The 15604-nt window shown below is 43.0% G+C and overlaps 1 protein-coding gene across 1 annotated transcript in view; it reads left to right on the top strand.

Moving 5' to 3' along the window:
* Rnf115 (ring finger protein 115) overlaps positions 1–15604 on the top strand; it is a 67332-nt gene that overhangs the window by 49574 nt on the left and 2154 nt on the right. The window contains exons 4-8 of the mRNA XM_052732061.1: positions 6342–6553; positions 10269–10340; positions 11452–11524; positions 12422–12515; positions 15106–15221. Of these exons, the coding sequence (XP_052588021.1) occupies positions 6342–6553; positions 10269–10340; positions 11452–11524; positions 12422–12515; positions 15106–15221 (567 nt within the window). The remainder of the gene's footprint in view (positions 1–6341; positions 6554–10268; positions 10341–11451; positions 11525–12421; positions 12516–15105; positions 15222–15604) is intronic.

The raw sequence follows: 15604 nt of genomic DNA on the forward strand, positions 1-15604 counted from the left end.
TTTAGGCTTTTGAGCAGCACAGTTCAGCTGAGAGGCATCCAGTCTGAGGAAACATGATCAGCTGAGGAATTAGCAAGGTGAGGTGGCTGTGGCTTGTTTTGCTTCTCTGATCTTCCAGGGTTGACCCCAGTACCAGGCTTCAGGTTTGTTTTTATTAACAAGACCTTCTAACAATTCATGCTACATAGATAATTAAAAATAAATCTTTATTAAAAAAATAAAACTAGTCAGGTTGTGGCAGTGGTGCACATCTTTAATCCCAGCACTTGGGAGGCAGTGCCAGAAGGGTCTCTGAATTGGAGGCCAGCCTGGTCTACAGTGTTGAGATCTGGGATAGCCAGGACTACACAGAAAAATCCTGTCTAGAAAAAAAATAAACAAAAATTAAAAAGTCTGCAATGATGGTAGCTAATCTTCAGATAGTTTTTGAGGGTCCCTTTTCTTTTATTACTTTGGTATTACAAACATTTTAATTTTTATGTTCATTTTAGAGGGATGGGCATGGTCGAGTGTCTTGTATAGTTAGGCTGGTCTGGATCTTGCCATGTACAAGACGTTGAACTCATGATTCTTCTCTGAAATGCTATGATTATAGCATACCTTGTTTCCATTTATCTTTTCTGTTTGTGGCAACTGGTCATATGATACACACATGCATGTAGGTGGTGCTGCTCAGTTTAGTTTCATTTTTCATTCTGTCTAGGGCCTCAGCCCGTGAAGTGGTGCCGCTTTCCTTGATTAACCTAATCTGTATAATGCCTCATAGAGATGCCCAGAGGCTCATCTCCTAGATACTTTTAGATCCTGTCAAGTTGACAGTCAACATTAACCATCATAGAGCAGCTACTCTAATGCCATTTAACTCACCTTGCGATGTCATCTAATGCTTCTTTAGCCATTATAATGATTTATTTCATAAGCTGGGATACTGTAATTGTTTGAAAAAGAGTGACTTCTATAAGCTCATATATTTGGAAGCTTGATCTACAGTTGGTAGAACTGTTTGGAAAGGATTAGAAGGTGTGGCCTTGTTGGAGAGGGTATGGCTTTTTGGAGGTGTGTCACTGGGGGGTGGACTCTGAGATTTAAAAGCTCACACCATTCCCAGTTAGCTCTGTCTCTGCCTTGTGCTTGTGGATCAGATGTAAGCTCTCAGCAGCTGCTCTAATGTCATGCCTGCCTGTCATGATGGTCAAAGACTAATCCTTTGGAACCAGAACCCCCAAATTAAATGCTTTCTTTTATAAGTTGCCTTGGTCATGGTGTAATTAAGATACAGATTGGTACTAGGAAGTATCATAATGCTATAACAGACCTGACCATGCTGGTTTTTGGAGAAATGTGGATGACTTCGTCACTTTGGTCTAGGAAAGTGGTTGAGTGCTATAAGCCTATAAGTGGGGCTTAATGGGCTATCCTAGTAGGGGTTTGGAAGACAGTTTCAGGTAGCCCACACTGGCCTTGAATAGCTGAGGGCTGACTTTGAACTCCTGATCCTTGTGCCTCCCCTCCATGTGCTAGAATTACAATTGTACACTACTACATCCAGCTTTGAAGTGTTCTTTTGTGTATACAATGTGATGGAATTTACAAGAAAGCAATACCTGTGGGTGAGTTTAACAAGGTCGAGGGATAGATAGAAAAATAAGTTTGGGCTGATCAGATGCCTCAGTAGGTAAAATGCTTCTCATGAAAACTTGATGCTCTGAGTCCCTGGATCTCATGGAAGAAGGAGAGAACCAACTCCCAAAAGTTGTCCTTTGACTGCCACATGAACACTGTGGGACACACACACACGCACGCACGCATGCGTGCGTACGCGTACGTACATGTCCCCCCCCCCTCTCTCTCTCTCTCTCTCTCACACACACACACACACACACACACACACACACACACACACACACACACACACACGAAAGTGGGGGGGGGAGGGAAAGAGAGGGAGGGAGGGGGAGAGAGAGAGAGAGAGAGAGAGAGAGAGAGAGAGAGAGAGAGAGAGATGTGTATATGTGTTGTTTCTCTGGCACTGCCCACATTTCTTTTGAGACAGAGTCTTCTACTGGCTTGGAATTCACCAAATAGGCTAGGCTGGCTGGCCACCAGGCCTCAGGGATCTACCTGTCTTTACTTCCCCGGTGCTAGCATAATGCCACAGCTGGATTTTTTTTTTAATGTGGGTTCCTGGGGATTGAATTTAGGTCCTTGTGTTTGTAAAGCACTTTACTGATTGAACTATTTCTTTAGTCCCCAGAACTTTTTCATTAGCCTCCAGTCTTTCAACCATTTAATTTATACTTCTTACTTCCCTACAGTTCTCCCACACCAACCAACCACCGATCCGTTTTCTATCTCTGTAGGACAATCGCTATAGATGGAATCATAGTAGTCAGCTTTCTGACTGACTCTTTTCCACTTAGCACGTGTTTTCAAGTCTCATCATGTTTTACCATGCTTCACTGCTTCTTTCCCTGCTGTGGCTGCACAATGCATTGTGTAGACACTCACTTTTTCCCTTTGGTGCTAGGAATCTCCTAGCTTCAATATGCAGACACGCAGTCTGCTAGCTGAGCCCTAGCTCCTTGTGACTATCCAGTATTGTGTGTCTCTCTGTTAGCTGGTGGCCACTGGAGCTCTTAGGAGTAGTGCTGCTGTTAATATATTTGTACATTTTTGTGATATATTTATAGTTATCTTGGTTTTAATAACCAACAGGGAGATTCTTGTGTCATGTAATTAGCTGTTTAACTCTGAGGAACAGACCTTAATATTTTAAGTATGTGGATGTGATTGTAGTTGGCTCAGAGAAAGTTCTGCCAAATGGAAGATACCATCTATCCTGTTGTTCATTTTTACTTATATTTTAAGAGATGTATTTAATTTGTGTATCTCTGTGTGGGTGTGTGCATGTGTGGAAGCCAAAAGAGGACCTTAGGTGTCATCCTCTACCACTCTCTGCTTCTTCCTCTGAGGCAGTTTTCTTGGCCAGGCCAGAAGCCAGCATGCCCTAGTCATCCTCCTGTCTCCCCTTCACTGCTGGGGACAAGTGCTTGCTGGGGTGTCCAGCTTGTTATGTGAGTGCTGCGATCCAATCTCCAGCCTTCATTGTGGGCGCGTGAGCTCAGCTGCCCCAGCTCTCTGTCTTGTTTATAATGACACTGGAAGCTTTGTCTTTTTTCTTCTACTCAGAGTAACTTATTTCGTTGGTTTTAAGACCAAGTTTGTCAAACTGTGTGATCCTTTTGAATGTTTTACTGAAGCCCTCTAACTGTTCACGGTTAGAGTCTGCTTATGTAAGTTGTGCCCTGAAGACCCAGTTCTGTTAATGAGCTCTCTCCCCTTATGCTTGTGTAAGTCTGCTCTGCGACTGATGACCCGAAGCTATTCTTATCCTTGGTGTTGGTTTGGAATGAAGTTCTGAGAGGTCCCCTTTATTCTTTGTTCTACACTTAGGGCATGCTGTCACCTGGGGATGAAAGTAGGCTAGCAATACACTGTTACTCTTAGTTTGTACGAAGTGCATTTCCAATCAAGTAGCAAAGTTCCTCAGCTAAGGTTGAAGGTGCTTTGAATTTTCTACTTTATTAGTTGTGATAGCAATTAACAGTAATCTAAAGAGTGTAGTTAACCGGGCTAGGAGATGGCTCTATGATAAAGTACTTGGTGAGGACTCCAGTTGGGATCATAAGAAACCCATGTAAGCCGGGCGGTGGTGGTGCACGCCTTTCATCCCAGCACTCGGGAGGCAGAGGCAGGCGGATCTCTGTGAGTTCAAGGCCAGCCTGGTCTACAGAGTGAGTTCCAGGACAGGCACCAAAACTACACAGAGAAGCCCTGTCTCGAAAAACCAAAAAAAAAAGAAAAAAAAAGAAACCCACGTAAAAGGAGAGGGAGAAGCATTTTCTTCAGTGATGTAGCTCCTGGCAAGGTGCCCATCCTCCTGTAAATCTGCAAATAGCCTGACTTTATGCCCTTGTGAGCAACCATGCTGAAACCCAGTGGTCACCAAAAACATACACACAGAAGAAAACAGTAACAAAACCAAACAAAAACAAAGCAGAAGAGGCATCGAAGTAGGAGGGAGTTGGCTGGGAATAGTAAGGGGCAGCAGGAGTGAAGAAGGACGAAAGAATTGAATGGGAAGAGTCTCAGTGAGGGTTCCTGTTGCTGTGAAAGGACACCGTGACCACAGCAACTCTTAAAGGAAAACATTTCATTGAGGTGCGTCACTTACAGTTTCAGAGGTTCAGTCCATCATCATGGCGGGGAGCATGGCGGCATGCAGGCCGACTTGGTGCTGGAGTTGCCGAGAGTCCCACATCTTTCAGGCAACAGGAAGTCGACTGAGATACTGGGCAGTATCCTGAACATAGGAAACCTCAAAGCCCACCCCCACAGTGACACACTTCTCTCCAACAAGGCCATATCCTCTCCAACAAAGCCACACCTTCTAATAGTGCCACTCCCTATGAGATTATGGGGGCCGATTACATTCAAACACACAGGGAGTGTGTGTGATAAAAATACGCTATCTACATGTATAATTAATGTCTGCTAACAGACATTTTAAAATAAAAAAATAAAAAAAGCCAATGAATTGTAAACAAAATATTTGGATAACAGTTACCTTTGGAGGTAGTGAGAAGGATGCATAGAGAGTTGCAGTAGCTTTAGAACTATAAACTAAGGGATGGTTTATGGACTTATGATGTATTTTTTAACCTCTTTCATGTTATTTTACATGTATTGAGTATATTATGATGGTACTCTTAATCCATAAAATATCCATGACACAGTGCTACTGAAGAGAATGCTATGGCAGTATCCTGAGGCAATGTAAGCCTTTATCTTCTACAATACTTGCCTGTAGCTAACATAGTATAGTGTCTGTATTAGTTACTTTTGTATTGTATTAGTTGTCTCTGTGACTACAATTCCCAACAGAGACAGTTTAAGGGGAGCATGGTTTATTCTGGTTCATGATTTCGATGTTGTAGTTCATTGTGACAGGGAAAGCATAGTGGGACAACTCAGCTCATGGTAGTAGGAGCGCATGGCAGAGACTGTTCACTTCATCACAAACTAGGAAGCAGAGAGACAGCTGGGTCTGCAGCCACGCCTGTAGCCCCCAAGAGGGCTGTGTGAGACTTTTCATCTTCTTCTTGTTGTTGTTTTCCGAGACAGGGTTTCTCTGTGTAGTTTTGGTGCCTGTCCTGGATCTCGTAGACCAGGCTGGCCTCGGAACTCATAGAGATCCTCCTGGCTCTGCCTCCGAGTGCTGGAATTAAAGGCGTGCGCCACCGCCACCTGGAGACTTTTCAGCTTCTAACCATAGCAATTTCTTTTTCTTTCCTGGAGTAGGGGTGTTTTGGGGGATTGGTACCTATATTTTCCTACTTGAAAATAAAATTCTTTTGAAGCAGAAGAATCTATTTTTGAGAAAACTTGTTTTGGACTGGAGGATGGCTCAGCGGTTAGGAGTACCTAATGCTCTTGAAGAGGACTCTATTGGATTCCCAGCACCCATGTTCTGTGGCTTCCAACAGCCTGTAACCTTAGCTACAGGGGATCCCATGCCCTCTTCTGGCCTCTTTGAACCCTGCACTCATGCATGCAAACCCACTCACAGAGACACACACAGTTTTAAAAAAAGCTTTTAAAAATGTTAATTTACCTTTCCTTTTCCCCTTTGCTTAGTGATTTTCCTCCCAAACACAGCCTTTCTCCTACCCATATTAATGATGAAAATGTATACAACATAGTGCTCTTATCAGATATAGCCACACTGCTTTGTCACAGCATTGATACAGCCTCTCTCTGATGCAAGTGCCAAGTCAAGAGAAGTATTTATAGACATACATCTTTACTTCATGGTAACGGCGTGCTCTTTACAATTGGAGAAATGTATTTGTTTTGTTGGGAATATAGACTCCACTTGTGACAAAACACAAAGGTATAATATTGATCTGAATTGTTGGTTATACATGGGATGGACCTTTCGCTCATATTATATTTCTGAAGGGGAGATGGTCAGAGGCATGTGGATATGGATATCAGGTAACTGTTAAGGAAAGGAGCTAGGCATTTGTTTGCTTTCTTACATATGAAGAAAATTAATTATTTTAAGCTTTAAGTTATTTATCTGATTATTTATTTATTTACAATCAACCAATGCTAGGGATTGAGCTAAGAGCCTTCCTCATTCTAGGCAAGTGCTCTTATATAGAATTAGGGAAATATATCTCACTGTTTTGGAGCTGTTGGAATTTCGAAGTGTTAAAAGTCACTCCTTTCTTTCCTTTTTCTAATGTGTGCTTTTCTAAAAACATTGTTGTTGCTAGCTCTGGGACCGTCTGGATCACACAATGTTTTTACAAGATTTTAGACCATTTCTAACTAGCAATCCACTGGACCAAGATAATAGAGCCAATGAGAGAGGTCACCAAACTCACACTGACTTTTGGGGACCAAGTCGGCCTCCAAGGTTGCCAGTGACGAGAAGATACAGATCTCGAGGAAGTACTCGTCCTGACAGGTCACCAGCTATTGAAGGGTGAGTTGTTGTTTTGAGTTCTTAAGGGTTGTTTCAGGGGACGACGTACCGGCATATTCTAATCTTATGAGGTTCTCAGCCTTACTTTTGTGGACAAGACAGAAATATAGACAGGATGAAAATGAAACTAAATTGAATGTCATATTTAAGTATTATCAGATTGATGATAAAATAGTGATAAATCTAATACACTTCTCTGTAGCATTTTTATAAGTGTCTCAAATTAACACAGAGGGGATTTATCAGCATTTTAGAAGAAACTGGGTTTGGTAGTTCATACTTATAAGCATTTGGGAGTCTGAGGAGGATCATGAGTTCAAGACCAACCTGGGTTAAATATCGAGACCATGTCTCAAAAAAGAATGTGGTGGCACAATCTTTTATTCCCAGTGCTAGGGAGGCAGAGACAGACAGATTTCTATGACTTTTTGGCCCTTCCGGTCTACAGAGTGAGTTCCAGGATTGCACAGTGAGACTATGCCTCCAAGATAGATAGGTAGGTAGGAAGGGAGGGAGGGAGGGAGGGAGGGAGGGAGGGAGGGAGGGAGATAGAGAGATGAAAAGAAAGAAAAAGTAAAAAGAAAATGTTTGAAAGATACCAAGAGATATATCAAGTATATTACATAACATTGGGATCTGTCTTAGTTACTTTTCTATGCTGTGATAAAACACTATGACAAGACAACTTCTAAAAGAAGAGTTTAATTGGGCTTCTGGTTTCAGAGGGCTCAGTGTCCATCCTGGCAGGACAGCACGGCAGCAGTCAGTAGACACGTTGACTGGAGCAGCTGAGCTCATATCTTGATCTGCAAGTAGGAGGCAGAGAGAGGGTACTGGGAATGCCGTGGGCTTTGGAAACCTCAAAGGCTGCCTGCCCTCAGTGACACATCTCCAACAAGGTCACACCTCCTGTTGCTTCCCAAACCGTTCCATCAATTGGGGGCCATTGCCATTCGTATCACTACAGAAGCAAAGACCAGGATTTAAATAGATGACAACAGTGGGCTTAATGTGAAATGTCTCTGTCATCCCCCACTTAGAACCAGTTTTCATAAGCTATTTACATCTCCTCAGTAGCCCAGGCTGGCTTTGAACTCCAATCCTCCTGCCTTAGGCTCCCAGTTTCTGGGATTATAGGAGTGTGCCACCAAGCCTGCTTTATATTAAATTTGTTAAAGGAAAGGGAATTTTTTTTCTACTGCTTTCACACTCTGTGCTAAGAATGTTCCCTGTGTCCCATTCTTCCTGCGCACAGATGTAAAGAAACTAGCTGAGTATAGATTCAGCTTTCTGTCCTCTTCTGAGAGGTGGCAAGGAGAATGGTGTTGAGGACGTATTTGTGATTAGCCAGCCACAGTGTCTGCTAATCAGTGACAGTGGAATAAATGGTATGTCTGAGCAGTGTATGATGGCACAGACTTGTAACCCCAGCTCTTGCGAGGTGAAGGCAGGAGAATCTGGAGTTCAAGGCTAGCCTAAGCTGTGTAATGAGCTTGAGGCCAGCCTAGACTACGTGAGCCTTTAGCTAAAAGGAAAAACAAAAGCAAACTAAGCAACAGGAAAAGCATGTGTAGATGAATTGTACTGTACAGTCAACATTTTTCAGTGTGTATCAGTCTTCTGAGGATTTTTATTTTATTTATTCTCATTATAGGTGTTGTAAGTTAAGATTTTGGGGTTCTCAAAATGTTTTGTACATTTTGGTCATTTAAATTATTTCTTGATGAATTCTTTCCTTTGTATAATCACTATTGTATTTCTTTAAATAGACCCACTTATTTTTAATTTCTTTTAGATGTTGTATTGTGAATTGAACCTGCATGTTTTTAGATGTCCAAACATCGTTGACTATATAGTCAGTAGTAGTTTTTTTTTTTTTTTTCACTTACTTTCCTTACCAAATAGAGACCATATCTTGAAATATGATTAGAAAATACCAGATTACTTTCTGAGGGTTCTTGAAATAGGGAATTGGTGTGGAACCCATTTTTCACTGTCGAGACTCCCTAAGTCTACTGTAAGGAATCTGGTATGTATCTCCCAACACACACACACTTCCTTCTAACTATCCCAGGAGAACTCTAGGTTTTACCTTGTGACGACGTTCTGCTTGTAGCTGTTGCCATCTGCCCTCCGTGGATGGAAGGCCTGGCTGATGGCAGGACAGCAGAGTGGGGGGGTGAAGAGAGACACGCCCCATTGATTGCCCAGCCTCAAGAACTCATTGCTTACAGTTTACCCAGGTTGTGGTATTGGGACTAAAACACAAGGTTATTAATGTCTTTCATCCTGCTAAGACTTAAGTTCCAAGAAGAAAGAGATCACTATTCCTGCCATAACATAATGTTTTTTGTTTGTTTGTTTCTTTTTTAAGGCAGAGTGTTGCCGTGTCTTGCCTGAAGTATCCTATGTAGCCCAGACTGGCCTCAAAACCTTTCAATCTTCCTGCCTCAGCCTCCCTGTTACTGGATTGTAGGGATGAGCACTATACCTTGAGAACTAAGCTTCTTTTTAAAAAGAACAGGACATACATTAGGAACTGTATTAGTGATTCTGTGCACTTCTGGGATAGAATACCTGATAGAAGCAGCATGAGGGAGGAAGGGTACAGTCCGGCATGGTGGGAAGTCCTGGGGCAGGAGCCTGAGGTGGCATTCAAGATTAACCCTATTGGGAACCAAAAGTAAACCTGCTTTAAAAAGAAACTGATTCCCTCTCACTAAAATCAGGAACTACTACTAAACACCTTTCAAAAACTAAGAGTCAGTGCAGGGCTGGAGACCTGGTCAACAGTTAAGAGTACTGGCTGCTCTTCTAGCGGATCCTGGTTCAGTTTCCAGCACCCACATGATGGCTTGGCTCTGATGTAGCTCCAGTCCCAGGGGGTCTGATGCCCTCTTCTGCTTTCTATGGACACTGCATGCCCAGGCACCACGCAGGCAAAACACCCTATACATAAAAATAAACAAATTAAAAATAAGTATCGTGTGACATTGTGTCATCTGAATACTGAACTGGGTATGAAGATGTGCTTCCAAGATGTCTCCTTCTTATTAGAAGGAGGCCTTAGTCTCCTCACCATGGCTCTTTCCATAGAGCGCTTTGACTGTCCCCATGACTTGGCAGCTGGCTCTTTTAGGGTAACTGATCCCGTATAGACAGAAGTAGAAGGAAAAAAATCATGATGATAACTTTTTGTATGTTAATCTTACAAGCTACACAGTCACTTCTGCCATATCTTGTCTGTAAGATGTGGATCACTAAGTTCAACTAAGTTTGAAGGGAGAGAAATATTGAATAATTTGTAGACATATTTGTCCTTTGGTCTAATATTAGCTACTGTCAAAGTTATGTTGATTAGCTTAATGCCCTTGTTAAAAAGGAGTGATGGGTCCAGAATGCCCCTGGGTCATCATCCTTTGAACCCTTTCTCACATTAGTATCATAGACCCAAGGAAATGTTTTAAGAACTACATCATAACATCAGGTTTTTTTCTAACCTCATTGACAAAAAAATAGTATTAATCTTTAAGATGGAAGAACCCACAAAGAGCAATAATGGACTACAGGCAGTGGACTGATTTCTGCTGCTATCTTTTGTATAATGATCAGTTGAAAACAATTGTGGCTTAAGGTATTAGTTGTTGATTAGTCAGCCATGATTGTAGAATATTTCTGTGTGTTGTTTTATCTCATTTTTTCCCTCCTTTAACAGAATAATACAACAGATCTTTGCAGGATTCTTTGCGAATTCTGCAATTCCTGGATCCCCGCATCCTTTTTCTTGGTGAGTGACCATTCTTTGTCTCTATTATTCTGCTTGTGTAGTACCATTTTGGATGATGTCATTTCTGTACCTTAGAGAAAGGAAAAGCTGCAGAGGTGAGTATGTGGATGTGCCTGGGATACTGGACTGCCATTGTTTGCCGAACCCAAACTCAATCAGAGCTGACTTCTCCTTGTGGATGCTCAGGACAGCTGTCCTGGTCTCTTAAGACATTGGCTGGATATACCTGGTTCCTTTTCTGTCTTGGTCTGAGGATAATGTTGAGGTGGGGAATGACCTGGTCCCTGCCGGGTTTGGTATCTGCTTTGTGAGTTTTCCATATGGACCAAACAGGAAGATTTTGTGCTTTATGAATTTCTGAAGTTGAAAATATAACATTCTACTTTCTTTTCTCAGAGTGAGAAAGTTTCTCAAAACAAACCAAAGACACACGTAGTTCAGTGTCAGAGTGACACTTAGGCATGGCAGAGATTACAGAGAGTGTCTTCCAAGAACCATTTTTGCTTTAGTCATTTGTGACTTCCAATGTTGCTATAGAAGGGGTTTCTGTTCAGAGGTATCTCAGTCCCTCCCACATTTATCCCATTTTATGGCCTCTGGTTACTTTAAATGTGGTCTAGCTAGAGCCTGTGCCTTCATCCAGGGTACTGCACCAACAGCACCAAGGAAGAAGTCTGGCCAAGTCCCTTTGTAAGTGCTGGGTCATAATTCACAGGAACTTTGTGGCTGCTTCTCTACCAGGAAGTCCTTACTGTGCAGGACATGTGCAGCCTCTTTGAGTGAGGGAAGTCTGCTGTAGATTTGGGTCAGCCAAAACACAAACTTTTCTTAACCCCACAGGCAGTGAGCTCTTTTTGCTCTGGGGTGTTATGTGGCATTTTAGATGGCATCACATTTTGTTCCAGTTAGGTCAAATTTGTTGAGAATGGAAGCATAGCTCTAGATAATCTGGCTGATCTTTCAAATACAGAGAATTTCTATGCCTCTCGATTCTAGAGGACTAGTGACTTTTCAGCTCTGAGAGAGCAGAATCCCATTGTTAGTTTCCCCTGTGGTATAAGGCCGAGCCTGGTCACCCCACCTAATCCTGTCTGTCTCATCTCACGTATAGGAGCGGGATGCTGCACTCCAACCCTGGGGACTATGCCTGGGGTCAGACAGGGCTTGATGCCATTGTAACCCAGGTGAGGAGCTGCCTTTTGAGAGGGTGTCTGTTCAGTGTGTCTCATGGTTCCACAGGCTCCCTGCATCCTTCAGCTACTTTCTGAAATGGCAATCACTCTGCTTTCACTGATATTTTGAGCTTTTGGGTTTCTGTTTTTACTAAATGCATGGATGGGCTGTGGGTTTAGCCTAGTTTCCATGTTCCTACTAGGCATCAGGGGATTTCTAGAAGATGATTTTACCTCTAGAGGAAGAAAGACTTCTCCTGTAACAAAGCAGTAGTAATTTAGTCCTCTTGTTTAGTCCTCTGAGGAACAGATGCTTCTCACCAAAACCTAGGGTTTCCCACGTTGAAGCAGGGACTTCTGCTAGATGGAGCAAAGTAGAAGAAGGAAGCAGAGACCAGACCGTCCATGCTTGTGCAGTCGCTTCCACTTGCTTGTGTTCACTTGAACTTGACTGCTTTTCACTTCCCTGTGGACTGCTGAGAAGAGAAAGCATGTTGTTTATTTCGGAGTCTTCTCATGTACAGTAATACACCCATTTCTTGACTTTTTGCTGCTTTCATACTTGCACCTTCTGACTGAATGAAAGTTTGAACCAGTTAGCTGTTACTTTTTATTAGCTGTAATTTTATTCAGGACGTCACAACTCTCGGTATCTTAAATTTGTTTTGTGCCCAAAGGTGAGCCTTTCAGTTAAGAGTCTGTCTTATAGTCATGGCTCACACTGGTGTCACTCTGACCTTGTGAAGCAGCTGTGAGTGTTCCAGCACCTGGAAGGGGACCTGGCCTCTTGGAGTCCTGCAGAAGTTAAGAGCAGTGGACATTCTTAATGCCTGCACTGTTTGTTCCCAGCTGGAGTGGCTCCTCTCCAGTTACTGAGATAATGAACATTGCTGCTTTTTCTTTCTGTAGCTTCTAGGACAGCTGGAAAACACAGGTCCCCCTCCAGCTGATAAGGAGAAGATCACTTCTCTCCCCACAGTGACAGTAACTCAGGAACAAGTCGGTAAGTTATTTTCATACTTGTTATGACATCTTATAGCATCTGATCTAACGTGAGTGCATTTCTATTCTAAAGCTATGATTTCCTAACAGTCCTGTCTGGCTACCAGCTGTGCAGAACCTAGTTAGCATGCCTACTTTCTAGATCCCATTAGAAATAAAGAGAGACAGTCGTTTGTATAAAACTTGATTATAATTAGTACAAGAACTTATTATTGGAAACAAAACTCACTAAATGATTCAAAAAGATGTTGAAAATAGTGTTAGGCACATGATATCATAAGGAGAAGAAGAGGACAAATATGAGGCTAGAGATTTGTTTCACATGTGAGGTGCAGTTTGTTTGAAAACTTTTCTACTATCTAAAACATCTTGAAACTTCTCTTGGCAGTTTGAAGGTTTTTCTGCAACAAGTCCCTCCCTGTGCTTCTCAAATCAGAGTCCACTCCAGATCTAATAAGAGCGGTTTATCAGAGGAGGAGTGGACTGGAGGAGAGGGGAGGTGTGGTGATACTGAGAGGAGTGGAGGGAGGGGAAACTGAGGTCAGGATGTAACGAATGAGAGAAAAACAAAACAAAACAAAAAGTGGTTTATATCTGACTCAAACATGATGACTGTTTGGTGTTCTTCAGTCACTTGACCTTCTGAAAGGGGTCCTCAGATGGGGGAGGGAGGGATGTCAGATCTTTAGGAAGGGTCTCTGGAAGTAATGTGTCAGAGAAAGTGGAAAGAAGAGAGTGGACACAGAAAATAGGGAGGCTCTTGCTTTAGTTCAGATGGCGTTCTAGTGATGGTGCCAGTGCTGACAGACAGGAAAAGGTATGTTTAGAAGTGTAATTTTGAATTAGGACATGGAGGCACACACCTTTTATCCCAGCACTAGAGAGGCAGAGGCAGGCAGATCTCTGAGTTCAAGGCCAGCCTCATCTACATGGTGAGTTCTAGGCTAGCTAGGGCTGCATAGTAAGAGCCTCAGAAAAAAGAAAGAAGAGTTCAATTTTGAAAAAAACATTAGTTGTATTACTGACTACATAGTAATGTGAAGGAGGCAAAAGGATCATTAAAGGCATTAGAAGATTCCAGAGCACTGTAAAGGCGACACTGCCACCATCAGGTAATGGGGAACATGCACTGGCCCTGGTCTGCGTAAAGAGATACTGTGATGTTTTTCATTCTGAACTTACTGATTTTGAGGTGCTGAGAGTCCACGCAGAGATGAATTGGGGCTTATCCTGAACTGGTATTAGATGAAATTAGCTGGAGGTGAAGTTTGGATTGCTAAAGGGTTAAAGTTGGGGTGCTGCCTAGAAGGCAGTTGTAGTAGACTTAACATGAGAAGTGGAGCTGAAAGGAAGGAAGGAATCTTTTAAGGGGCTGTCTTATCCAAATGCCTTGATCACCATTAGAGCCTGGAGCATAGCTCAGCCATTATATACTATTAACCGTATTTCTGCAACTCAGAATTTGCCACTTAGAACTTTCAATAATAGTAACCATCTCCTCTGAAGCCATAGTCTTCTGTTGGTTGGTTTGGGGTCCTGAGTGCACTTGTCTCCTGTAGTTCTATGGCACCATCTCCTGGTACAGCCTTAATCAGCAACTTCAGAGGACCCTGGGGCAGCCACACCGAAGAGAGCAGACTAAGGAAAAGAACAGGATGAAGGTGGTTCAAACACTGATGAGACAGACACTGCTGAGGTTGCTGAGACCAGTCCCTCAGTCACGTCACTGTTTTCTAGGCAAAGACTGGCTGGCAGAGGCTGGCACACGTTTGGGAGGATGTTTTCCCTATTTTACTTTATAGATAAATAAGTTTCTGCTCTTTTTTTGGTGGTGGGGGGGCAGGGCAGGGTTTCTCTGTGTAGCCCTGGCTATCCTGAAACTGCTTTGTAGATCAGGCTGACCTCAAACTCAGAGATCAGCTGCCTCTGCCTCCTGAGTGCTGGGATTAAAGGAGTGCACCACCACTGCCTGGCATCTGCTTAATTTTTCAATTTAAAAATTATGTTTGTTTTGTATATGTGTGCACATGTACCGCAATGCATGTGTTTAGGTAAAAGGATAACTTGTGGGGGTTGGTTTTCTTTTTCTACCATGCAGGTCCCAGGGATTGAACTCAGGTCATCAGGCTTGGTGTCAAGCTCCTTTATTCTCTAAGCCACCTCACTGGGTCAACTCTGATAATTCCAATTTGTTGCACTCAAAATTGGGCCTACTGTATGATTCCTGCTAGGTCTGTTGGAGTTAGCCTCTTTCATTTCTGTGTCTGCTGCCATTTCTGTTTACATTCTGAGTAGAGTTCATACTTCTTATCTCCCCCACTTAGATATAATTACCCCCTTAGTGTGTGTGTGTGGGGGGGGCACCTTTTATTAACGCATTTCTTGGGTTGTTCGAGACAGCTTGTTGGGCCTTGTTCTTTTTTATTTGTTTGTTTTTGAGGTAGACCTTGTAGCCCAGATTAGCCTTGACCTTCAGCGCTTCTTCCTCTCCCGTGCTGGGGTTACAGGCCTGCACCATATATGCCTGGCTCTTGGTCGTTTCCTTCCTTCCTTTTGCTTGTTACTTTAAAACGCACCTCTTCCTCCAACAGATACGGGTTTAGAGTGTCCAGTGTGCAAAGAAGACTACACGGTGGAAGAGAAGGTCCGGCAGTTACCCTGCAACCACTTCTTTCACAGCAGCTGCATCGTGCCGTGGTTAGAACTGGTGAGTACAGCTGCCTCTGCTCTGTGGCTAGCGGCCACCTGCCAAGTTACCTGTTGGCTGGGGTGAGCTGGCTCAGAGTCAAGAAGGAATTGCAGTTCAGAGAGCCAAACAAATCAGATGTTAGCCTCCCTGGCTGGCTCCTAGTGTCGTCTACGTTGTTTTGTTCAAATTATCCCTGCAGTGCTTCTGACCAGAGGGGAGTATACTCTGGCACACAGGCCTCAGTGGCATGCCAGCAGGTCTTGTAAATAAAGTGTTTCTGAAACACATTTAACAGACTGTGGCTGTCCTGTACTAGCTGGGCAGGGTTGAAGAGTTGTACCGGAATTGATGTAGCCTGCAAAGCCTTGAACACTTATTCTCTGTCCCCTTAAAGATTTAAT

Source organism: Peromyscus californicus, unplaced genomic scaffold (assembly GCF_007827085.1).
Source record: "Peromyscus californicus insignis strain IS unplaced genomic scaffold, ASM782708v3 Scaffold_9__1_contigs__length_137607984, whole genome shotgun sequence".
Lineage (NCBI taxonomy): Eukaryota > Metazoa > Chordata > Mammalia > Rodentia > Cricetidae > Peromyscus > Peromyscus californicus.